The following is a 27399-nucleotide window of genomic DNA, read 5'->3' as shown; positions in this document are numbered from 1 at the left end:
TGCAGCCAAAGGTGCATCTACTAAATACTGACTATAAGGGGGTGAATAATTATGCAGTCACTAATTTTACATTACATGTTTTTATTTAATTGACATCACTTTGTATAAATCCGTTTTAAATTTTGGCATTATAGACATTTTTTGCCAGTAAAAAAGCCAAATTATATTGACCATGATTGAGTCACAAAATCAACAAAAGTGTTAAACATCAAAGGGTGAATACTTTTCATTGGCATTGTAAATACACAAACTGGGAACAATCATCCAATGCAAATGTCACAGAAAGAATAGCGAGTATTGATTTTTAACTATAGTTCCTTGATCCTCTCGAATTTCCCATGCTTAACTGTTAAGTTACAACCATGATTTAAACAGAAGCAGAACAAATCATGACAGGTGTGTTTGTTCTCCCTTTTCTCAGTACAAGTGTCAGAGTGCTCGGAAAAACTCCGGCGGGAATGACGACTGCGAGGTCTGTGTCATAAACATCCTGATAAAAATCACGTCTTATCAACTAAGAACATCTCTGTTATCTGACAATGCCTCTGATTGTTGTGGCGTTCTTGTTTTCTTCAGGAGGGCTTACGCAGCAGTGATTTCAGCACCACCCTGACAGTGTTTGGACTGAAGCCTAGATCAGGTAATGCACAGGCGCTTGCTTTACAGCTGCTTATATTTTGATGATTTGGCTCAGCGTTATTCCTTTTTACTAGTCATGATGCTACGGTTATAAAAAGACAGACAAAGGGTTATTGTCTATGTTTGGCTAAATACATAAAGTGTATTTGAAAGCAGGTATAAAAAAACATTACAAGTTGAACATGTTCCATTAAAAAGGTCATGAGATAACAACTGAAACCAGCAAATATTAGCCAAAATTGGCCATAATCGCTTATATTTTAATCTAATTTAATTTCAATTCATTTAACCAGGAAAACTTGATTGAGATTAAGAATTTCGTTTACAAGAGTGTCTTGGCCAAGACAAGCAGCAGCATATTCAACACAGATACAGACAAGAAACGTCAGATATAAAAACACTACAAACACAAATCAAACAAATAATCTGAGCCACAAAGCAGCAAGTGAACAGTCTAAACATCCACTGCCTGATGTTTGTCCTTCAAAACCTTTAATCTAATTTTAAAGCAATTTAAGGAGACCAGCTCCCTCAGATGGTAATTAACCTCAGTGCCACATGGTAAAAACTGTCTAAAGATTTAAGGCATTGGGATGATGCATGAATATATAAAACATCCCTGTAATCAATCAAAGGCATAAAAGTGACAGCAAAAGAAAAGAATGACAGTTCTGTAGCAAAAGTCCAGATGCAATTTTAAGATCAGTATGGAGCGTAATGGTAGGCAGGTTTAGTGACTTTTTCAATGAGTCAAATATGTCTGCAACAAGATCTACAGCCAGACATGCTTGTGTCCAAGTCATCCAAATCACATTTAATGCATCCAATCAGTGCATTTCCTGAAGTTTTAGCTCTTTTCAACTTTTTAGGGGTTTTCTGAGTGTAAATCAACTGTCATATGTAGTAAAAGTAGAACAAATATTCTTAAGTGTTTGTTAATTTCATTGAAAAAGCTAAGTTCCCTTGTTTACAAAGCCTCACCCACACCGCCTACATGTACCAGGATGTACTGCACAGCATGCAAGTAGATACAGCCTCTCTGCATGTCTTCAACTTGTTGAAATTAATACAGCTGACAGTATGAATCTGGCCAAAACAATAGAATATGTTCATGTCCATGACATCCAAATGTTTTGATATCACCTATGCTGACTGAAAAATTGGCAGAGATTAGAAATCAATCCTGTGGTTTGACTCAGCTTCCAACTGCATCAGATGACATCCAGGCTGTTACTACAACAAGAAAAATGCAGCTACGTGAATATTACCAGGTGTGTCTTTTACCCTGTTTAACTAAATCAGATAGATAGAGATAATGATGATCATCAGCAACAATAACTAAATAAAAAAAGGAGTTTGCATAGCAAACAGATTTCGAAATTGTATTAAAATCATTTTTGTTCCTCATGCATTTTCTCTATCCCTGGGGAAAAATAATGTTTCTTTACCTGATGTTTTCATTATCTAGTTACAGATTGTGGAGACTGTGCATCATACTTAGTATGAAAAGAAATGACTGAGCCAGTGCAGCATTTCACCTAAGGCTCATATCTGATACGATGTGAACACTTTCCTCTTCAGCTGGAGCCAAAATATTTTTGAGGAGTGTCCTGGCAGCCTTCTCTGGAAGTAGGGATGGTTTCTGAGGAACTGTTGCTCTGTTTTCAATCAATGCTGTGGGACTCTAGGACAAGGAACAATAAAGCTGAAAGCTTCTTGTCTTCTCCAAATGATGTTAACTAAGGGGCACTCGTAAATTTTCTTTCACTACTAAGAAACCATTAAAATGTTTTTTTAATTGTTATTGAGTTATGGCTACTTCTAAAAACCTGATACTCTGAGAAGAAAGAAAAGGCATTTAATGTTTTAAATGATACACTTATTTATACAAACATTCTGAGTTTGATGCCTGCAACACATTCCAGAAAAGTTGGGATGGGGCAAGAGAAGACTTGGAATGTGAAACCTTCCACAGGTATGCAGGTTAAATGGTGAAATGTGATAGCATTGGGTATTAAAGGAGCACTAAAGAAAGGCTCAGTAATCCACAATCAACATCAACAGTAGTGCAAGGTTCTATCCATCCACCCATCCATCCATCCATCCATCCATTTTCTTCCACTTATCCAGGGCTGTGTCGCAGTCGCAGCAGGCTAAGCAAGTCGACCCAGACATCTTTCTTCCAGCTCCTCCTTGGGGATTCCAAGGCATTCCCAGGCCAGATGAGATATATAATCGCTCCAGCGAGTTCTCGGTCTGCCCTGGGGTCCCCTTCCAGTTGGACATGCCCAGAAGACCTCACAGGGAGGCAACCAGGAGGCATCCTGATTAGATGCCCAAACCACCTCAACTGGCTCCTTTCGACACAAAGGAACAGTAGCTCTACTTCGGGATCCAGCTCCCTCTTCACCATGACGGTGCAGTACAACATCTGCAATACCGCAGATGCTGCACCGATCCACTTTTTATCTCACAGTCCCCTCTACCCTCAGTCATGAACAAGACCCCGAAGTACTTGAACTCCTTCACTTGGGGCAAAGACACCCTCCCCACCCGGAGGGAGAACCCGCTTTAGAAAACCATTGTCCAAGAACACGGTGTGTCACTGAATCTATAGATGTAAGGTTACCCTCCGAACCCCGCTGGATCGTGAACCGTCCCAAGTTGTATCACGTGTTGTTTCCAGTATCTCTTGAAGTGTAAGACAGATCTCTATGAAGTAAATTGTGATTGGAAGCGTACCTTTTTTGCAGATCTACAGATAGCTCCTGGAGTTAATATGCCATCCTGAACATTTTTGATTCAGGTGCAAAACACTGTGTTTATGTAGAGCTTTAATGCTACAAATCCACATGGCTAAATCCACAATATTATGACTATTTAATTTTGGCAATGAATACACAGTGTTGCCATCAGTCCTCCATTTTAACACTGTGACTAAAAGACAACTTCCAGTTAGCCTGTCGGCTAGCCGCAGTGCTCCAATTTCTTCTTCGATTGTTTAGTTGGCAGTAGTGATCAATCAGGGCCAGCCAGCAAGAGATAAGATGGTTATCTGCCACTTTGGAAAGGAAAGACAAAAATAGTCCTCTCTGGCCAAAATAATGAAAAGAAGACATTGGCGCTCCTGGCATGGGATTCATGCACCTTTAATACACTTGAATACCACATGTGAATTCTTTTTACAAAATATTTATTTTTCCTAAGGCCTGTAGAAAATACATGTCGATGTGAAAAGGCTTGGCCAGTGTTGCTCTGGGTATAATTTGTATCAAAGTCTATGAGATTCAATTTCAGTTATGTCTTCTGGTCGTATAACTATTGATAAATTTATCTGACATCTTGCAGCACACATATTCTGATAGCTCAGCTTGTCCTGAAAAAGTAGATGTTGCTCTAAAAGGTTGAGATTCTACATGCATTTTTTTGCATATAAAGTATGCACTGTACTGTACTTCTATGGGCCTGATCTCATCTCATAAGGACTGACCTAAAGTGCAAAAGTTTGCTGTGGTCAGATGAGTCCATATTTCAATTAGTCCTAGATCTTGTCCTACTGGTTAAAAAGGAAAAGGACCATCTGGGTTGTTTCAAGACAAAATTCAAAAGCCAGCATCTGTGATGTTATAGGGGTGTAATAGTGCCCATGGCATGGGTGGCATGCACATCTGTGAAGGCACCATTAAACCTGAGAGGTACATACAGGTTTTGTTCTGCATGTGCGACCACGTTTTCAGGGATGTTCCTGCTTCTTTCAACACAACAGTGCCGAGCCACATTCCCTGTGTCAGTTATGAACACCAACAGCCTGCTGCTTCCGACCCATCTGTCTAACATTGCTTCATCCACCAACTACAGCTTTTTCAGGAAGTGAAATTCACCATTCAGATCCCACATAGAACCAAGCTCAAAAGCTACCTGGGTACTCAGGTCAAACTAAACATTTTATTTGTTGTTAAGTGTTGAATATTTTACAATATGGAGACAGAGCTGAAGTAACTTTTGTTGTTACTGTATGCAATGCATGAAGAATATGCTCTATGCATCCTTAAGGAGCACCTATAGTCACAGGCAGGAGTTCAAACTCAGTGGATAACTTCACTCATGGTGCAAATATGCCTAAAAGATTAAAAAATACCCACAATGCACCAGAACCACAAGCAGAACAACCCCAAGCAGGGGTGACTGTACAACAGGCAACATCCAAACACAACTAAACACATCTAAACTCTCTTCCCGAGTGCATGATGGGGAATTGAACCCACACATCACCCCAGATTTGAAATCATAGTGTGCAGAGCTTAGCTCAATCGACAGAGTTGGATCAACACTGTCATTTCACTCAGAACTAAGTTAAAATGACACTTTGGGAGATGAAATCAACTCCGAAATGTTTAACCCAGAGAACAACACTTCAGTTTTAACTTTAAACTACAGCTGTTTTGGGATGGGATGTGGAATCATTCTCTCTCTACATGCTACTGTGTAGTCAACAGAAATGGTAAAAGTGCAACAGTATTGTACTCAAGAAAAAGCACAATTTTCTTGTTAAAATTTACTAAAGAAAAGGTAAAAGTACTGATTTTAAAATGTACTGACAAAGTACAAGTTCACAAAAAACTACTCAGTTTAAGTAATTTGAGTAAATGTAATTAGTTACATCCCACCCCTGGAGATAGGAGAAAATGCATGTTTAAAAAACTGGAAATTTTAACTTAATTCCATAAAGATATATTTTTGTTATTTATTTCATTTATTTATTTATAAATGCAAAGTTTTGGAAAGATGAAGACTGATCGACTGAAAAAGTCAAATTGTGATACAAAGGCGAGTCTGAAAGAGAGAGCTGAAATGTCTCTCTCTTTAAAAAGGTATTTTACAGTGTATCCAAGAGCGGATTTGTGAAAAATGTTGGTGGTCTTTAAATACATGCCAAGTTATCAGAAATAAAAGAGGGGAAATCAGTGAGCTGCAATCACAATAAAACATTTCTAAAGAAGAAAATGTTTACGGGCACGCCGGTGGTCGAGTGGTTAAGGCGCACGCCATATACGCAGGCGACCCGGGTTCAAATCCGGCCCGTGGCACTATTTCCTGCATGTCTCTCCCCGCTCTCCTCCCTGTTTCCAACTCTATCCACTGTCCTATCTAAAAAAGGCCAAAAATAAATCTTTAAAAAAGAAAATGTTTACGTAGGTTTGTGGGAAATTCTTATCTGTGCAATCATAAACATAATATTTGTTTCACAATGCAGCTCTGTTTCAATGCAGCAGTTTCTTCATGGTTTTTTTGTCCTGATAACAGAGATACATCTTTTCAGGATATCATCAGACATGGGTCTTAAGTTGTCGACTGTTTTGGATTACATTTTATTTGGCAGTCTACCCCGGAAAAGAGGAAAGCTGGCCTGGAAACGGCCTGTTAGACCCACCGGGTTAGACTGTTTATTTTTTATTGAATGTCCCCTTGTGTTACTTGGAACTGAGAACTGTTCTCTTTGTGCTTCATTCTCCAGCCTTCACCAGAGGAAACAGGCAGGAATACAACTCCACAGACCCCAGTTTTACTATGAGGAGGAAGATGGAGCACTTGAGGGAGGAGATGGAGCAGATAGGACTGTTACGGCAGGTCAGAAAACCCAAAGCCTGTTCATGCCTCTCACAAAGCACTTAGTCACCAACAGTGGCTGAAGCCTGCCAGATCCTGCTTCTGATAAAGTGTTTTTACCTCTAAAGGGGGAAGGTGACACCTACGTCACATATCCAAGGAACACTTTCATGAGTGGTTTCTTATAAAATGAGTCATACTGCATTTTTTGTCGACTAGCTCTCTTCATAAGAAACACACATGATGGTTGTATATTTGAGTCTTAAGAGTCATTCAGACACAGTTATAAATCATCTTATGTGGAGCTAAACATAGGCTGATTCCCATTTCTAACTTCTCCCCTATCTCAACTAACCTACCAAGCCAGATGGATGTATTCACACATCCATCCTTCAACGGGAAATGTTTGGGAAAAGGCAGAGGCTTTGAAAGAAGCTTGGAGTGTGATTGGATGAACATTCTGTCACATCTCTACGGGCCAATTAGAGCAAAAAAACACATGACGTAGCCACTATAATGCTGCGCTTGCACAGCTGCCAAGGGTTAACGCGAACCATACCAACTATAGACATGTAAGTACTCGACTTTTGTCGTTTTGAAAAGAAAACAACTCACTGCTTTTCTTTGTTCGTCCTTTAATGAAGAAATGTCGTCAAGTTCTGATAAAACTGGCGCTTTAGCAGCACCCATGCTAAGCTCTTCCTCCATAATTGCACCAGCCTCTTGTTTTTTCTTGCTTACGTTATGACTCCGCCGCGCCTGGAAGTACTTCGCCTCGTTGCTCATTGGTCTTGTCATTTTCTAACCAGGCCCAAACGGTTCAGACGGGAGCTTTGCAAGATGGATTCGCCAGTGAAAAACAAAGAAACAGGCTTATCCATCTGCTTTGCAAGGTTATATCTCAACCCTACACATCAACTCTTAAAGTTCCCGATAAGTCATCAATAGTTGACCTCTGCCTTTGTTTAAACAGTCACAATATTTAAACTGACATTTCCATAGGGTGCGATATTTAAGTGGCTGGTTTTATTGCTTCTAATAATGCAACACTGATAGAAATATAGCTGCCAAGTCTTCTTATGATTACCCACACCGATGAAATCGGCCGGGAGTTAGGTAAATGGTTCCTTATCTTTGTTTCTTTGTTTGTATGTGTACAAGATAACTCAAGAACGGAAAGTCGGATCTTCACCAAACTTTTAGGGAATATTGGGATAGTGACAGGGAAGAATCGATTAGATTTTGGTGATGATCCGCGCACCCGTTCAGTTTTTCTCGGACTTCGAAATTTTGAACACCATACTAATCAATGGGAGCTTAAGTTCCTTGGTTGCGCTGCTTAGGTGTGGGTCTGCCACCTCAGATGGCCATTCTCGTTTGTTGTTTGTTATTAAAATGGTGACAGCTTCTGGTGTATTAAATGAGGTATCAGATGTCAAGTAGGTAGTTTAAATGTGACTGTAATGACACTTTTTAAAATTCTTCTGGTGTCTATCATTATTATCTATCCTTTCAACTGCACAGTTGAAGGTTATTTGGTGGTAAGTAATTTTTCAAGACACACTTTTAATACCATCAATACCATCATCATACCGTCATTGAGGCTGTTATTGTATCATATCAAAGGAAGTCTCTAAGGCATTAGTTCTCAACCTGGGGTCCGGGAAGTTTCTGGAAAGTCAAGTCACTGGTTACAGAGTATTTCTAGCTACAATTACACCATGAAAACAAAATAACACTTCCAGCAACTCAGTAAAAATACTATTGAAAAGTACAAGTCAGAGGATGGATACAAAAAACTTTCCAAGGCACTGAACATCCCCAGACTAGTTGAATCCATCATCAAGAAATGGAAGGATTATGGCACATATGTAAATCTGCCTAGAACAGGCCATCCTCATAAACTGAGAAGGAGACAAAAGAGAGAGGCCACCAAGACACCTATGACTACTCTGAAGGAGTTATAAGCTTCAGCAGCTGAGATGGAAGAGACTCAGTATACAAAAACTGTTGCTCGGATTCTTCACCAGCTAAAGCTTGGAGAATGGGAGAGTGGCAAAGAGAAAGCCACTATTGAAGAAAACTCAGATTTAATCTCGACTAAAAACGTGGGAAACTCCGTGGTCAAGTGGATGAAAGTTCTTTGGTCTGATGAGACCAAAATGGTTTCCTTTTGTCCATCGGACAAGACGCTATGTTTGGCAAAAACCAATCTCTGCACTTCACCACAAACACACCATCCCCACTGTGAGGCTGGGTGGTGGCAGCCTCACAGTGGGGATGCTTCTCTGCAGCCGGCCCTGGAAGGCTTGAGAAAGTAGAGGGTAAAATGAATGCAGCAAAATAGAGGAAAATTCTGGAGGGCAATCTTTTTCAGTCTGCAAGACAACTATGGCTTGGGAGAAGATTTCTTTTCTAGTAAAACAGTGAAAGCTACACAGAAACGGTTTAAATACAAGCCAAGTTGAATATTCTGGAGTTACAGAGTCAAAGCCCAGACTTCAAATCTGATAGAGAATTTGTGGCTTGACTTGAAAGGGCTGTTCACATCCAATTCTCATGCAGCCTGAGAGAGATTGAGCAGTTTTGCAAAGAAGAATGAAGTAAAAATTTAGTGTCCAGATGTAAAAGCCTGATTGAGACACAGAGTCACTGCTGTGGTTGCTGCCAAGGTGCATCTGTTAAATACTGACTTGAGGGCTGAATACAGTCACTTATTTGACCTAACATATTTTTATCTAATTGACTTTACTATGCAGAAATCTGTTTTCACTTTGACATCAAAGAGGGGTTTTTTTGTAATTTTTTGGTCAAAGAGCCAATTTATATTGACCATGACTGATTTATAAGAATAATTAAAGGGTAAAATATTCAAGCTGAAGCATACTCTCATCTGGATGCTTTTTATAGGTACTGTGTGAACTAACCATATTCATACATATCTAAACACATTCACATGACACTGACACAGCAGAGAAAGCAATTTGGGTTAAAGTGCCTTGTCAAGTGACATGTGGACATGTAACTGCAGGAGATGGGGATCAAACCCTCAACTTCCCAGTTGAGGGAGGACAAGCTCTACCTATTGAGATACAGTCACCCCAAACCATGCATGGACACGTTTCGCATTCATCTGGGAAACGTCCCATTTAAAGCATTTTGGAAAGGGCAGGATTTTTCAAAAAATTCCCTGAAGGTGGCTGGACGAATGTTCTTTCTGTCACATTCAGTGTTGGGTAGAGTTACTTTTGAAAGTAACTTGTTAGATTACTGCGTTACATACTGAGAAAAGTAATTTGTTACGTTACTGCATTACCTACTTCTAAAAGTAATGCGTTAGAGTACTTTTGCGTTACTAAATATTAAAACCCTTCACCCACTCGTTCCACTCAGCGGCTGTAAAAACGGCAGACGTCTGCATTTAAATGTGCAGACTGTAATGCCAATGTACAGTGTAATTTACAGCCCACAAGTGTATCTCTGCAGCCTGAGAACACCGCTAACAGACAGGAAAACCTTTACATCTCTCCAACATGCTCACAGTCAGACAACAAGCTGAGCAGAGGCAGACAGAATCACTCAAATGCTGTGCTTAATAACAGTGTGTAATTGGAACAGCTGATTCAATGAAAGCAAACAGCTTTTAAACTTACATTTCACCAGGATACTGTTCTTGTCTAACCTGACACGCCAGATGGATGTTTCACACATCCATCTGGGAAAGCTTCAATAAGAAACGTTTGAGAAAAGGCAGAGGCTTTGAAAGAAAACTCGGAGTGTGATTGGATGAACGTTCTGTCTGTCACATCTCTATGGGCCAATCAGAGCAATAAAAAACGTGACGTAGCTGCTATCGAGCTGCGCTTGCGGAGCTACAGAGGAATAACGCGAAACCATAGTGACTATAGACATGTAATACTCGACTTTTGTCATTTTTGAAAAGAAAACAACCCACTGCTGTTCTTTGTTCTTCTTTTAATGAAGAAATGTCAAGTTCTGATAAAACTGGCGCTTTAGCAGCATCCATGCTAAGCTCTTCCTCCAATCTCACCGGCCTCTTGCTGCTGCCTGTTTACGTCATGACTCCGCTGCGCCTGAAAGTACTGCCCCTCGTTGCTGATTGGTCCAGAGGGGAAAGACAAAATGAGGTAGTAGGCATGTGTATTCACTGTTAAAGCCAGGAGCTTGTCGTAGTGGACCTATTTGGTGGATAAAACTCATGCTGATGCCGTCCCAGAAATTCAGTTCAATCCAATTCAATTCAATTCAACCTTATTTGTATAGCACATTTCATACAAATGTAAACTCAATGTGCTTTACACAAGAACAAACAGTAAAAGCAATTTAATTGACAGCATTACTTTTTATATACAACTAAACAAACATGCACATACATTTCTAATAGTAATCCTTAAAACTGTAAAACGCTGCTTGTCCTCTCTACATATTGTATTGCAGCTGATTTCAGTGGGCACCACTGGATATTATTTTTATATCAATTCCAACCACACCCCACATCTTGTTTCCAGGAAAATGTCATATTTCCTATTATTTTCCACCTACAGAGTGAAGGAAAAACTTCACCGCTGTTTTTGTTATGATAATAAAAACCATGACTTTTTTCAACCAAATTAAAAGGGGAAAAAATCATTGAATGTAAAGGAGGGATGAAACCCAATGAAAAGACTGTCTACATTATTATTGATGGCGTGTGCCCCATCATTCCTGTCATATGTCCAGATGTTGTTTTCCTACCTGAATGCCTGCTGTCAATGATGAATGAAAACACTGTAGACGAGTCCGACGGACATTTCAAAACGGTGATTACAAAAATCAAAACTTGAAAACAGTCAAACAGATTAGTCTGTGAGAAAGGACACAAAGAGGGATTCTGTTTTAAAGTCAAGAAGCTTCAACAGCTGCCAAAGGAAGACAAGGCAAGCACAGACAACGTTTACCGTACTGAAGAATAACACTGATCCTCCCTGAACTGGCAAAATGTCACAGACCTCTTTCACACTGTAATTTTAGGCACCAACAAGACTGAACTACTGAAGTCATTTGTATGCCTGTTGAGTTATCACACTATTTTATTTTCTCAGGAAATCATCAAGATGAAAACTCATAAACATAAAGAAAGCAAAAAAAAAGTGAAACAACCAAATAGTTAGCTAACCAAATTGTAAAAATAGACAAGATAAAATTCAACTTGCTTGCACTGCAGTACTCCCTGAAAATCCTAGATGAAGCTTTGGTTAAAACTAACGAAGATACAACAGGACCATGAGGAAGAAAATGCAACTTCACATATCTACCTGTAGTTCTGTGTTGAAATTTTTTTACATCTGCCTTTAAAATTAAACCATTTGGAATATGACTTCTACTACTTGAAAATGTAGCTGTAATACATGCTTGCAAATTATTTCTAGCAGACCCTCATCCTCCACAATATTAATTGTGCTGCAATCTGTAGCCATCCATTTAGCAACCACTGTTGAACATTTGTTGCTTGCAGAGTTGTCTGAGTGTCTCCATTGTAAACAATCCAGCATGGCTTGTCTTTGGCTAGGAGGGCAGCTCTCTGCAGTGGTGTGTGCTTGGCCTGCAAGTCGTACAGGGTGTTTAGGACTCTGTGGGCTTTGGGTAACTCGGTTCACGTCGACAGTAAGCACACATAACTAAAGTCTTATCTGGCATCATCTTAAAGGTCACATATGCACAATGCACTGTTTCAGGCTTTTCTAGCAAAAGTATGTGCCCCTCCACAACTCTCCACAATCCCCCCCAAGAAACACCCCCCCCCCCCATTACTTTCTTCACTTTTCAGAAAATGTGTGCTGAAACAAGCCATTCTCAGATGTTCCTCTCATGATGTCATGTGGGAGCACCGCCCCCAGGTTCAGTCGGCCCTCCCTGCTTGGAAGAAAATCCCACCCTCCTCTCCTGATGGCAACTGAGAGAAGGATCGGGAGAGCCAAATTAATTAAGCCACATCCATTCTCTGAGAGGAGCCGAGTAAGGGGCGGTGTCAGACAGCTCAGTAACATTTAAAGTCACAGACACAGAAACAGCTTGTTCTGAGCAGGTCTGAACCAGAGGAGTTTTTAGACATTCAAAAATACAATACTGGAAGGTTTTTTTTCAGCAGCAAACTTCACGGGCATCTTTTGGGGACCTCAGAGACCAATATAAACTTGTCTTAAAGGGGTAAAATATGTGACCTTTAAAGCTGAACTCAAGTCCCTTCCTTCATCCATTTCTGCTTGCTTGTGACCAACATCACTACTGCACCGCTTCTCGCAAATGGGGTCAAAGGACATACAGAACGTGCGTTGATCACGCAACAAAAAAATAGTGGCGTAAAATTAATTTAAGTTAACTCATTATTAACACCATAAATTTCACACACAGCTTTTCTTCTTCTGTTGTAACTAAATCACATGAAACACATTATCAGAAAAACTAGTTGGTTTGGTCAGAGCTGAGAGTAGTTATTCTGTATGCTGTTATTCTTTGTAAATCAATATTTTATTATTCAATTAATTTGAGCATTCAGGATTTTATTTACCATCAGAATTAACAGCTGCTCAGACTGCAACAGACTACAGACTTAACACCACATGTTTACTCAGACAGGACCTGTATTTATAATGAACAGAGCAGTAATGAGACATCCATTTAATGTGGAAGAAGAAGAGGACACTGTGTCGAGCGGTAGCCTGACACGCCAGATGGATTTGTTTCACATATCCATCTGGATAACCTCTCATAGACAGCGTTTGGGAAAGGGCAGAGCCTTTGAAAAAAAAAAACTCGGAGGGTGATTGGATAAATCAGCCACTACAGAAGGTGCGCCCCTAATGAGTAGTAAACTCCATAGAGAACTGCGAACCATGGGGACTGTAGACATGTCAGTACACGACTTTTGTTGTTTTTGAAAAGAACACAACTCAAAGCTGTTCTTTTTTCTTCTTTTAATGAAGAAATTTCTTCAAGTTCTGATAAAACTGGCACTTTAGCAGCATCCACGCTAATTCTTTCTGCCATAATCAGCCTCTTGTTGCTGCTTGCTTACATCATGGCTCCACCATGCCCGAAAGTACTGCCCCTCGTCACTGATTGGTCCTGTCACTTTTTGACCGGGCCCAGACTGTTCAGACAGGAGCATGCACCACTTTTGCTGCATGTGGCACTTTTTACCATATATTCTCCCTCTTTTGGCCATGTATTGTTACTTCCGCTAAGGAGGTTGTGTGATCGGCAGGGTTTGTTTGTTAGTTTGTTTTCTAGTTTGTTAGTAACATAACGCAAAAACTTATGGACGGATTCTGATGAAATTTTCAGGAAATGTCAGAAATGGCATAAGGAAGAACTGATTCGATTTTGGGAGTGATCTGCATCACCATCTGGATCCAGGAGTTTTTTAAAGGATTCTTTACTATTGGGAGATAGGGCTACTGGCAAAGGTCTGCGCTCTCCTAGTGCTTTTCTAGTTGTACTGAAGATCACACTATCCCAGACCAAGACTTGCCTGAGACCAGAGTACACCGAGACCAAGACAAGACCAAGAATTCTGGGTGTCGGGGCCGAGACAAGCCAAGGCCAAGATCATAAAAATCAATTTTAAAAAACACAACAAGGTTGAACAGTTAAAGAGCATTCTCTCTTTAATTTTAGTTTTTTTAATAAATTTGACAGATAAAAACAAAGGTGTCTGCAACTCTTTCAAAGCACAACATGCAAAAATGTCAAAACTTCTAACAACTAACTTCATGTAAAAAATCAATCCTTATACGGATTTAATAGCTACTGACATGTCCAGAATTATTTTAAATATCTGAAAATTGGATGTTCATCTAAATTTGTCAGGGGAATGAGGCCTAAAGTAAGTGTTCGGAGGTATTTCTAACTAGAAATAAGATGGACAGATGTCAGAATTTTAGCAGGTGTAGATATTTGTTGTTTAAGCAAGTGCTCCTTCTTATTATCCCATTAATGAAGTCGAAGACCAGCAGACTAGTGCTGGTCTCTACTGGTCTTGATGCATGCTATTCCTCACTGAAAAGTATAAAAGAAAAAAGGAATGAAAAAGTAGAGGAGGGAATAGCTGCTGAGGCAAACCTGGAATCCTCCACAGAACAGAGCGTCTCTCCACAGATCAGTCTAAATTGTCCTGACAGGCTTAGAAAGCTGGGCTCTTCCACTGAAATGGGGTACAGCTGTTAAAAAAATTCCAGCTAAATTCTTATTTTGTCCAGATTTACAAAAGAAGAGTCTGATAAGTTTCTCCTCCAACATTGTTGTCCTACCCCCTCTTATTTGATGGGTTGATGAGGGAGAGAGCTATTTTCATCTGGGAGCTTAGTGCAGCAATAAAATACATGTGACGCTGCAGAGTGAGAGCGTTTTCGTTCTTAGGGCGCTGAGTGCTGAAAATGCTGACCATAGCATAGAAAACGGCCACAGCTAAAATGGCATAAGAGGCCTCTACTGAGGTATCTTACTGTGTATAGCGCATATCTTCTCAACACAGAGTAAAACTGTCCTCCTCTGCAAAGACAGCTCAAAAATATTTAAAAGCATTCATAAATTCAGATCTGTTTTTTAAATTATTATTATTATTTAATAAAGCCCTACACCGAGCCAGTAAAACTCATAGCTGCAGGCCAAACATATCTTCATGTGTTTTGGAACAACTTCAACTCCATACAAAATAAAAACAGTATGCACTCCTTTACTTGGAAGATCAAGTCACTGCTTGCTACTTTCCATCCCATAATGAAAACAAGACAGGCATCAGGAGCAGATTGTGATTACATACACAGCTTTTCTTGCACATTAACAGCACTGAATCCGTGTGCAGTGAATGTGTCTCAAGTGACAGCACCACAAGCACACCATCCCCACTGTGAAGCACAGTAGTGGCAGCATTGTGCTGTGGGGATGCTTCTCAGCAGCTCTGGAAGGCTTGTGAAGGTGAGGGTAAAATGAATGCAGCAAAATAGAGGAAAATCATGGAGGACAGTCTTTTCAGTCTGCAAGAGAACTGCGGCTTGGGAGAAGATTTATTTTCCTGCCAGACAATGACCTGAAGTGTTCAACGAAAGCTGCACATGAAATTGTTCAAAGACAACGAGGTGAATGTTCTGGAGTGGCCAAGTCAAACCTCAATCCAATACAGAATTTGTGGCTGGACTTGAGGGGCTGTTTACACCCAATGCCAGAGTAACCAGACAGAGCTTTAGCAGTTTTGCAAAGAAGAATGGAGTAAAATTGCAGTGTCAAGACTGTTTTATATAATCAATATAAGGGTAAAACTTCCAAGCTGAAGCATCCTTCCTTAAAAACAAACCAAAATCACTACTTGAAATACTCATAACAACTGATAAAAACAGCATAGGTTCACAAGTTATAAAAGAGCAGCATGCATTTGGCAGCACAGTCATTCAGTAGTTATTTCTGATGCGGACAACTGAATGAACTTTAAAAATTAACACAAATAAATCAATAAACCTCCTTTTCACTATTTGTTTTGTTTAGAAAATAATGATGTCATGAGTCCTTTGTTTTTCTGTCCACAGAATATTGAGTCCCGACTGAAGGTGTTGCTCCCAGACGATGTTGGAGCTGCTCTGATGGATGGGGTTGTGCTTTGTCATTTAGCCAATCACATCTGTCCCCGGTCTGTCTCCAGCATCCATGTCCCGTCTCCTGCAGTGGTAAGTAAACTGAAACCAGAGAAATGTTAAGTTTTCTTTTTCTAAATTTAAAATCCCTAGATGCACCATCGGAGCAGTGAGAGACCCGGATGCACTAGTTTTTAACCTGAGCATAATGATCATAATGACTTGCTGACCATTAATTAGTGTTGCAGATTTGCATTAAACAAGGGATAAGGACAATGGCAGTGCCAGAAAGCTTTATTTGCATGCACTTGATTGTGCTCTCAAATTTAGGATTTTGAGTCTAGAGGCATGATTGGAAATAATCTTAAAAGAAATCGTATTCTAGTCTAGTAGTTAGTGACCTACAGTCTTTGCAAATCTCAGTCTGAGACTAAAAACTCAATGGCTGGCAACAAATTGTCTTTAGATGTGAGAGGGTCTCAGATGTCAGTCTTTTTAGAGTCTTTTAAAAGTTTTAGTATAGTCCTGTGTATGGCCAGCATAAACTGTAGGTGATATTACTTGAAAGTGGAAGCATTTAGGAAACAGCAACTCAGCCCTGAAGTGGAAGACAATGTAAAATCACTCTGCTGATTCCATAAATGAAGAGTTCTGAACTTCTGCTGGCATCAATGTAAGCACAAAAAATATGGAAGCTTCAAGGAATAGGTTCCAATGGCTGAGCAGCTGCATGTTAACCTCACATCACCAAATCCAATGCAAAGCATCAGATGAAGTGATGTAAAGCACAGCGACACTGGACTGAGGAGCAGTGGAAGCGGGTTCTGCTGAGTGACACATATTTGTGTTTGGCAGTCATATGGGCAGGTCTGGGTTTGGCGGATGCTGGGAGAATGTTACCTGCCACCTTCATAGTGCCAACTATGAAGATTCGTGGAGGAGAGATAATGATATGAGGCTGTTTTTCAGGGTTTGGGCTAGACCCTTTATCTCTAGTGAAGGTCAATCTTAATGCTTCAGTGTACCAAGACATTTTGGACAATGCTATGCTTCCAACTTTGTGGCAACAGTTTGGGGAAGGCCCTTTTCTATATCAACATTACTGTACCCCAGAGCACAAAGAAGGACTATAAAGACATGGCTTGATGAGTTTGGTGTGGAGGAACTTGACCTTTGGAATGAACTGGAATGTAGATTGTGAACCAGGCCTTCTCATGCAACATCAGTGCCTGACCTTATAAATGCCCTACATAATGTATTGACACAAATTGCCACAGAAACACTCCATAATCTTGTGGGAAGCCATCCAAGAGGAGTAGAGGCTGTTATGGCTGCAAAGGTGCACCTTTAGAATAGACCAGTCTGTCTGTTGTAATGGTTAAAGTTGAAGGCAGCTCTGATTTCTTTTGTTGTTCAAGCCTGGATTCCCAAAAGTGTCCAGTTGAAGGTCATTTATGGAATAAAAAAAACAATGGCACATTACACTCTTGTTACTCATGCTAAACCAGGAAAAAGTTGTGCTCTGGCTGGAGGGAGGGGTTTCTTTTACAAATACGTAAGCATTTCCACCATAAAATTGAAAAAAAAAAAAAAAACCTCAACAAGAGTCATACATTTCTAAAAATCACGAATGCTGTAGCCATAAAGATAAATACAACCTTGTAACAATAAAAGCAACTATCATATGGTGACTGTATTTACAAAGGTTAAGTATTTCTGTTGTCTCCAAACTTGCATGTGCCTAAATCTTTTTGAAATGCTCCATTTGTTCTGCTTTTCACTGCTAACGTGATTGATTTTCTGACCTGCAGCCAAAGCTCAGCATGGCTAAATGTCGCAGGAATGTAGAGAACTTCTTGGATGCATGCAAGAAGCTGGGTGTCCCACAGGTAAGAATGACTCACTTATTGTCCACCCACACCCTTGATTATTTGACTGTTTGACAGATCAGAGCATGTGCACTTAGCACAACCCTGTCTCACAGTACGAGTGCTGTGACTGTAGCTATTAAAACGTCCCTCTACTCTCAGGACAAGCTGTGTCTGCCCCATCACATCCTGGAGGAGCGTGGTCTGGTGAAGGTGGGTGTAACTGTCCAGGCTCTGCTCGATCTGCCCTCACCGAAGCCCTCACAACTCTCAGCTGTTTGACGAAAGCCCGAATGTCACGCCCGACCTATTGTCATCAAACCAACTCATCTTCTCCCCGGAAACAAAATCCCTACAGCCCTCCACAGTCACCAGAGACCAGAGAGCCCCCTCTGGGTGAAGAACTGGTGGACAGAGGAGGGTCTTTGGGTGTCTTCTTCTGCCTGACTGAAACAGGAGACGTTAAGGAGAAAATCTCTGTCTCTTTAGATGATGTCAGCCGGCGCCTGCCTCCACTCCATCACATTTGTACTTGTGTCCTGTTCCTCGTTGTTGGACTCTTCCGTATATGTGAGTGCGTGCATCCTGACTGTGTTTTGCTGCACAGTTTGGAGAGACAGACAAAACAAAGGGTCTATAAAAAGACCCTCACCTCTCTCTTTACATGCTCAGTGATTATTGAGCCTTCAAGTGCCAGTACTGACAGTATTTCCATGCTGGTGTTGGAGACATTGGCAGTGAGGAGATGACAAGACATGTAACTCAGTTTTCATTGTAAAGACGCAAACACCTGTGATCTCGGGGGGTTCCTGCAATCCTCGACTCAATCTTCGTTATTTTTCCCCAGGAAAACATAACATTTCAATACTTGCTGTTCAGTTTTCTTTTTTGCCATCGTATTTGCAACTTACTTCATCTGAGCTATCATTTTTAAAGTACGACTATGCGACTTTTTCAGACCAAAACAAATTCTCTCTTTGGCTACACCCACATCATCTCTCATCTCCCTTTCCCCCTATGCCTCCACACTCACCTCACAAGTCATTTTCCGTGTCACCAGCATGTTTCTGAGACAAAGCAGCAGATAGAGCTGATAAACATCTAAAAACAAGATACTGATACAATTCATTTCAGGTGACAACCTGGTCAGGTCACACCTGATTATCTTTTTTATACCATAGAAAGTTTTTTGTACAAATCCTTCAGTTGAACCATGGGGATGACACAACGCTAATATGCCCGTATAAATGGCATCGCTGAGTCTGCAGGATTGTCTTTCACCCCATATCAACAGTGCATTAACAGGGATTTAGATCTATTCTGGGTATTCACATACCAAGTGATAATCCTTCATGCTGTGTCGATGCATCATGATGCGTACCGAAGACACTTGGATATCTGAAATCTCAGTCTTCTTATACAGGTAGTCTGGGATGCCTTCATATGGATTGGATTGGCTGTGAAGACCTAATGCATTCTAGCATGTAGAGGTGCTGAAAAAAGCAATCAATGTAAAAAATGTAGTTGCTGTGATTCGAATTGATTTAAAATCTCCAAAAATTGATATTTTTTAACATATTTTATCGCATCCTGAGCGCATTTTCAACAGCAGACAGTTGAACACAGCAGATCTAGTACTGGTATTTTCCTCTGTATATGATCTCTACTTACACTAGCACACAGATGCTACATACACATTCAGCAGGAGTAAAAATAAGTAGAACATCAGCATCAACAACTGCTGGCCAGCACAGGCAATAGAAATAACAGGATTTATTGTCTGGTTCACATCAAGGACTGGTGTTACGGGTTAACAAGTGACCATGTTAAATGGTGACTATTTGTCAGTCGTGTCTGGGTAATAACAGATATCAAAAACTTAAAGAGCCCCTTGCTGTAACTACAACAACCATATACACTTTCAGGTGAAAAGTCACCAGTTAACATGGCCACTTGTTAAAACATAACACCTTATCCTATAGCATCGTCAACAGTGAGGGCTTTGATTTATGACATTTTTTTCAGAGACAAATTACTAAAGTTTTCTTCTCAAGCCAACACATTTGATTCATATTGAATTAGCTTGCAATTCAAAGGAAATAAGGAAACCACCTCTCAAACAGGAGTCAGCTCCTGTCATTTGCAAAAGAAGCTATCTCTGAGAACCAGCTTGTCTGTGAATGACACAAAACCTAATGAGAGCTTGTAATTTGAACTTCATATAGCTCTTTGTGTGGCACCTTTTTACATTTTTTTTAATATCCTTAAAACAGCAAAGAATGAAAAAAGAATCACTCCTCAAACAGGAGCCAGCTCCTGTCATTCACAAAGCCAGCTCTAAGAACCAGCCTGTCTTTCAGTGACAGCAAACGTTATGACAGCTGCTCATTTGGCCCACGTATGCCTCTTTGTGTGGTATCTTTTTGCCTTTTTCTTATATTGTTAAAACAACAAAAAAGAAAAAGAAAACACCTCTCAACCAGGAACCAGTTCCTGTCATTCATAAACGGCGCAAGCTCTTAGGACCAGCATGTCCGTGGAGGACACAAAACATAATAAGAACTGGCAATTTGGCCCCCATGTAGCCCAGTTGTCCCTTTTTATATCCTTAAAACAAAGAAAAAATGAAACAAAGGAAACCACCTCTCAAACAGGAGCCAGCACCCGATTTCCACAAAAGAAGCCATCTCAACAACTGGTTATTTTGCCCCCATAACGACACATCACGGCTCCTTTATATGTGCCATCTTTTATTGAGTTCTCATCTCAATCCAACCAGTAACCCAAAAGGTTTATTTGCTAAATAGCATATTACTATGGCATTTGAAAGCAAACTGTATGACAAAATGAGGGAGAAAAGCTGTTAAAGAGGGGCCTCTAGCCTCTACGTTGAGTAGGGATACCGAGCCACAGAAAGGATGTTTAGGCTGTTGCCTGTATAACAGGCAGGGAAGTGAGTTCGGGTATCAACATTGTCACTGAATACACTTAAGACGGAGCTTAGACCTATGTGCTAAAGTGGAATCACATGGTATCCAAATACCCAAACTGGATTGTTATTCCCTGAAAATGCATTGATTGAAAACCCCTCTCCATATACGTGGTAGTAGGGCAGGGCAGACGTGTCATCCCATTAGTGTGAACACAGAGCTGATAACAACAAACCCAGAGGAAGTTTAACTTCACCATCATTCCAGGAACTATCTATTCCACTGTTTATTTACATTGGATATATTTGGTTTTTGCTAAATTGTCACCTAGAGTGCTGCATTTTAAGCCTCTTAGTTTGGATGCAAACCCCTCCATTGAAACATTTTTTTTTTTAATGTCATGCTACAATGAACTATCTTCCAGTTATTAGACTGATACATATTCAACCTCTTCCAACTACGGTACAAATCATTCAACCACTGTGAGAACATGCTGTGGCAGAAAGCCCCACTCTCCTGCTGTGTAGCATTTTTAAGTTTCGGGTTTTCTAACTTTTTTAAGACTTTTATACTTTCTCCTGTCATTGCCAATCATCTTTTTCATTTTTTTAGAGTTCAGAACATCAATTTACCATGTAAAACACAATGCAGTTTGGATTTTAAAGCATAACCTTAAATGAAACACTTTAATACTGCTTATGTAGTGAACAGAGGTGTGTCTGATTCAGAAAGCTGCTTAGAGACCGTCATTCCTGCAAAACTTTAACACATGAAAGAGCTTCTCTTACTGCCAGGCTACTGTGCTGTATGTTGTTTCTGAAACATTTGATCATTTCAGGGAAATGAAATTATTTATGTATTTATTCATGTGTTTTTTTATTTATGTGTTGTTGCTACTGATCTACTACGTGACTGCGAAAGGATCCTTTTGATTGAAAGATGCTAGGTTAAAACTGGTTGACACACGTGTAGCATTTATCACTAAGCCGGAGATGAAAGTATCCTCATTTATCACTAGAACTGAAAATAGAGTTCACAGCGTTAAAGAGTGTTGACAGCATAAAAGGTTCATGCATAATAGAGGCTTGAATCTGTGGCAAACATCCGAGAAGTGATCTTAATCTTAAAGGAAGATTAAGAGTTTTTTAAGATTAAAGCTTCAAGTTCTAGGACAGGACAACAGATTTGTCATCTCCTCATTAAGTTACACCCTTTTACAGTTGTAATTTATAATCTGATCTTTACTGAGAGGTTATTATTCAAAGGGCAGTGTCTGTCTTATTGACAGGAGTTTCATTTTACTTTTAATCCCTTTGAAAACAACTCCATGAGGCAGCTGCAGTGAAATACCATTTAAAAGTGGCACTCCAAGACTGAAACAGAAGGAAATAATGGAAAAAAAAACCCCACAATTTATCACATAATATACTCAGAGCTTAGCTTTAGGCTCCCTATTTGTAACTTTTGGGGGGTTTAAGCTGTTATCTTATCACTCCTCAAATTCTGTATGTTAAAATCTGTGCCAAACATGTTATGTTGCCATGATAAATGCTTAAACAAACTACAATGTGAGATTACTGGCTGAAATTCAATTTATTTTCAATATATACTCAACAGCCACATTATTAGGGTTTAGCTATTCAGCTGCTCAGTGATATAAATATCTTGTCAGCCAACCTCATGGAAGTAATCGATGCATTTAGGCATGTAGACAAAGTCAAGATGATGTGCCCTCGTTAAAGTGAGCATCAGAATGGAGGAGATTGGGGATTTAAGATACTTTGAACACACAACTAACTCTAGTTGGTAGGAACACGCAGAGGACCGGGACTTAATTAATGCCACTTTCCATCACAAAACCCTTCTGTTATGTGGCTTTTATTCACCTGCCCCTGTGGCTAGTGGGTTGAGCAAATTCACTCCACGCTGCTCAGAAATACCCGGACTTGGCTGATGGTGGGTGCTAATTTCCCTCCCTGCTAAACAGATTATAGCCGAATCCTGCATCCTGATTGGTTTTCCTTTTTAATTTTAAACTGGAGAGCCAATAGGAAGCCTCAATAAACTTCTTCCCTGCCCTCTCAGTAGAATTCAGGGCTTACTGGTAGTACTAGTAGACATTTTGGCTTTGACTAGTTGTACTAGAAGGCACTTTAAGCACTGCTAATTCTACTACTGAGGTGAGAATGTTACAATGTCATTTAGCAGAAACGATTTTCTTGTACTTCAAATGGATATTTTGCATCTTACTAGCTGTACTAGACATTTTAGTCCAACTATAAGTAACAATAGTATGCAAAAAATGAGTACTAGTACTTACAAAGATGGTACTAGTAGAGCTACACAATGGTTGATATCACCATATCAGATACATGTTCACTTTCCATACAGTTTTAGCACAGCTTCGATTTCAGAGCACTTATTGTTGTTAGCTTATGAAAGATAGCTTAGCAGCGGTAACATTGTTTTTAAATAGCGCATTGTCTTTGTATTTCCTGTTTTTTTCAAGGAAATGTCACCAGGAAAACAATGTAAAGGAATCCTGTTCTGACATAGGCATCAGCTGCAGACCTAGAAACTTCACTTAGATTGGTTTCTTTTCTGCCATTATCAGTTCTAGCCTGGCACAGATGGCTCTGTTGCATCATGATGGGCCAATTAAGCAACAAGACAAAATGAGGTAGTAGACATTTGCAGCTCCAGTGCTACCAGAGGTGCACGTGCTAGAGCTACCATAGTGTTTGAATGGCAAAGGTTGTTGGTGGCCAAAAATTCATGCCGAAGCCTATCAGGACACATGCAAAAACATCTCTACCAAGAGGAGCTTTCAGTGTGGCTCTTTGCTCTTGTGTTGTATAAAGATATTTGGTCAAGACCTAATGAAAATGCCACTTTTCTACAGCTACATCGAAGCTAATGGCTACCGTTGCCGAAGCAGTTGTATGCACCAGCGTACAGTTCAACTCTATCCCACCTGTAATGATCACAATCTAATGCCAAAACAAGCCGGTAGAATAGCAAAATTATCTTTTCCATCAGGAAAAGCTTTCTTTGCTATTCTTTGCTCTTTGTTGAATAAAGAAATGTGGTTAAGTTCCAATAAAACTGCTCTTAGACTATAGCTACATCCAAGCTAACTACTACCTTGGAGGCAGCCATTGCTAATGGCTCAGCTCTGTTTGAGCTTCACAACATCATCTTAACCATGTATGTGTACCTAAATGCATTGGCTGCCATGTAATTGGCAGATTAGATTTTGTTAGTGAGCAGTTGAACATGTGTACCTAATGAAGTGGCCAGTGAGTGTATGCCCAAATGCTGGTAATGCTTGCCAGTCTCTAGTTTTGAGCTTGAATGGTCAGTATGATCACCTGTGGTCCATTTTGTATCTTATAACAGAATGGAACTGAAAAGTAAATATTGATATAATAATTATTACTCCTTTAAGTTTATTAAATGCACCAGTTTAACGCATTAGCCATAAATTTATCAATTTCATGCTCTGCCCCCCTTTTAGGGTTTATTTATGTGGTAATGTAAAAAAAAAAAAACATGAAATGGGTCACAAAAATCTGGCTTAAAACTAATGTGGATTTTCTTTTCAGTGCTACTGTCCCAAGGGTATTGTTAGCAAAGATTATAGGCTCTGTTTACTGTTCCTGAGAACCTCTTTTTTCCTTGTAAAAGCTTTGGGTGTTTATTGCAGTCTTGCTTAAACTCTTCCTTGGAAGATCACATCAATTGAGTAGAAGTTTCTTCTTTCACTTTATCAGGTCCAAACTGTCACATTCACAGCCCTCATCAAGTCTTTTCTGTCAGACAGAAAATTCCTCAGAATTTCTTTAAATAAGCCAAGGGGAGTTTCCTCCTGACCTGCTGTTGGCTACAACCAAACAGTTAATCAAACTGCCAGCCTCTGAAGACATCCTTTTTATGACTGTTACCTGTTTTAACATGATGAGAAATACAGATAAATTAATGAACAGCCTCCTGAAAAAGTTGCACTTAAATTTAAAGTGTTCAGCATCTCTGTAGCACATGATGCATTGATAGCATTGTTAGTATTACACAAGCTCCAACAGGTAGAGGTAGCATCATTATGTCAGGTGGTTTTAACATTAAGATCAAACATATCTTTATTGTTTTAGATACACACAACAGCATTTCTCCAGGTCAAAATGTTACGCTTCAAAGACGGTTATGTCACGAAATATAGAAACATCCATCCATGTATATTGGGCTTTAAATTACAGGATTAACAATCAAAATGTGTAAGTAATTTGTTATGTGTTTTCTCTAAATGTATCATATATGTGTGGAGTTATTTTTCATTTTGGTTCAAAAGAATTATAACAACAAAAGGTACAAACTAGATAGCAGATAAATGTCTAAATCTAAAATGTGATCTTTAGGGACTGGGTCCATTTTGTTGGCAGCACCCTTTTTGTATGCAAGTTTAGGTCGGCACCGTGAGTGTAAAACTGACTTCTTTGTAGCCTGTTTTTGTCACTTGCTCCACTTTTGACTAGCACAATACTCCTCAATGCCAGTCCTCTTTCAAGAGGAAAAACAAAACCCGGATTTTCATTAGAGAAAGGGTGTCCAAACTTTATTCACTGAGGACCACTTAGAGAAAAAGATAAGGATGACTGGGCCAATTTGAAATGCATCACCTCTGGTGTATTTAGGTCTAAAAATGTCTTCTGTAGGTGAAGGAATGCTTGGTAACAAATTATACTTAAATATACAGTGCACAGCCTTCATCACAGCTTTCCAAATAGCCAATCATTGTCAAAGATTTTAAGGTGGCCAATCAGACTTAAGAGGGGCCCCAGTTTACCCTGGCTACTGCTGAATCTGCCCCTGGTCAGGATGAGAATGACTCTCTGTGCGAATAAGGGGAAATGCTGACGGCTCACCACATTCAGACACAAAACAAGAGCAAACTGCAGGAAGATGCCAAACTTTATAGGAGTGTTGGTGCATGAGTATGATTAGAGAAATATGCTTTGTAAATCTGACCATGAGATGAAGTGGAACACGAAGCAAATAAGTGCAATTTGAGCTGCTATTTGCTTCCATATTCCTCCTGTCTTTATTAGGACATTACGAATCAAGATATTATTTTGGTTGTCAGAATCTGTAAAATTGACATTGCTGTCTCTATCAAGTCATAAAAAAGAATGTCAATGAATTCTGCCTGTCAAAAATGTTGTTTTCAGAATTAACACAGCCACACTGACTGGTATTGGAACTAAAAATGTAACACAGTAAAGCACATGCCTCATGTTCTGATGTGGGCCATATTTCACATTATGTTTTAGAATTTGCTGCAAGCCAATTAAAAGTAGTCTGCAGGCCACAGTTGGCCCCTGGGCCATAGTTGAGGTTACAGTTTTAAGGTCTGAGGGCCGTTTCAGACTGCGGGGTAGAATATCTTTGCAATCTTTCTCTAGACGACCCTGATGAAGGCCTTGAGCTAAAATGCGTCCGTTTAATGAAGTTGTCCGCTAAACTTCTATTAGTGAGGATTTCTGTTTCCACACCGATACAATATGTCACAGGAAAGATAAACACAGTATGAGGCACTTCCTGTTTGTGCTTTTCAAAGTGAAAGCCTGATTTTAGCATTTCTTTGGAGGATTTTCCTGTCTATTCGAATGCTATTACTTTGAAAATTACCCGGCATAGCATACCCTGAATCAAGGCACTGGTACAGAGGTGTACTGAGGTAAAACTTATAAAGAATGACAGGGCTTTGACTGTAGAGATGCAGCCAACATGCAGTACATGTGCATGCCAGAGTGTAGTACAGTAGCTGCAAAAAGCAAAACACACTTCCACTCTGAAATGGCCATGAAACTGATGCTTATGCTAGGACACAATTCTGTTTGCCTTATTTTTTATGTCCATGAGTATTTAGAAGAAATATTAAGCACAGGGCCATTGGAAATGGACATAATGGTCACTACTGTGGGAAAAGGAAATTACCTTTTGCTACCAAGCAGGGCCTCTAAAAAGGGCTCTGCAACTGAGGTTGTGGGCGCTGCCAGCACAAAATATTGCATCAATGGACACAGACCCCTTCTTTGGAAGCAAATATGAGGAATTTTATGGATTAGAAGAATAAAATTCTGGGAATTTTAAACTAAATGACAATACAGATATGCTAAAAGTTATATTATTTGTCCTAAGATTAATTAAATAAAATAAGTAAGAAATCAGTGCATACATATCTAACATACTGATTTTGACCTGGAAAATGGAATTGTAATAGTTTTCTAGTCTAGTATCTTCTAGCTATAAAAAGAAATGATCTAAACATGTTGAATCTACCTCAGGATGGCTGAGACAAATATTAGTGTTTTAGACCTTGGTGCTTCTCTGGGCTAAAGCTCATTACTCTTGCTCTATTCTACTCTGCTGTCTTAGATGTTTCTGCACATATTCCCTCAAGTTGTCATCGGTTTTACAAAGGATTCAGTCAATTATGTTTCGTGGAAATCAAACTGAGAGGAGATGCCTTTTTATAATAGGCACTGAATGAATCAACAATACTGGAAAAGTCTTGTTTTGAGGTTTTAGTGTAACATCAGGTTACTGCTGTTGTTTCTCCTCTTGATTGGAGTTGATTTCCAGATGTGATTGCAAGGTCGACCAAGCACACAGAGTTAGACAGTAACACCACAACATACACAAAAAATTACAGTCTTTCTACAAAACTATGAA

The 27399-nt window shown here is 39.7% G+C and overlaps 1 protein-coding gene across 1 annotated transcript in view; it reads left to right on the top strand.

The window, feature by feature from the left end:
* The window catches only part of lrch2 (leucine-rich repeats and calponin homology (CH) domain containing 2), a 56498-nt gene extending 36817 nt beyond the window's left edge, over window positions 1-19681 (top strand). Inside the window, exons 16-21 of the mRNA XM_041801066.1 lie at window positions 422-472; window positions 577-640; window positions 6155-6267; window positions 15828-15965; window positions 17684-17761; window positions 17903-19681. Of these exons, the coding sequence (XP_041657000.1) occupies window positions 422-472; window positions 577-640; window positions 6155-6267; window positions 15828-15965; window positions 17684-17761; window positions 17903-18022 (564 nt within the window). The 3' untranslated portion in view covers window positions 18023-19681. The remainder of the gene's footprint in view (window positions 1-421; window positions 473-576; window positions 641-6154; window positions 6268-15827; window positions 15966-17683; window positions 17762-17902) is intronic.
* Window positions 19682-27399: the final 7718 nt, after the last annotated feature.

This window comes from Cheilinus undulatus, linkage group 12 (genome assembly GCF_018320785.1).
Source record: "Cheilinus undulatus linkage group 12, ASM1832078v1, whole genome shotgun sequence".
Taxonomy (NCBI): Eukaryota; Metazoa; Chordata; class Actinopteri; order Labriformes; family Labridae; genus Cheilinus; species Cheilinus undulatus.
The sequence above is the reverse complement of the archived record's forward strand: the minus strand, read 5'-3'. Positions and strand labels throughout refer to the sequence as shown.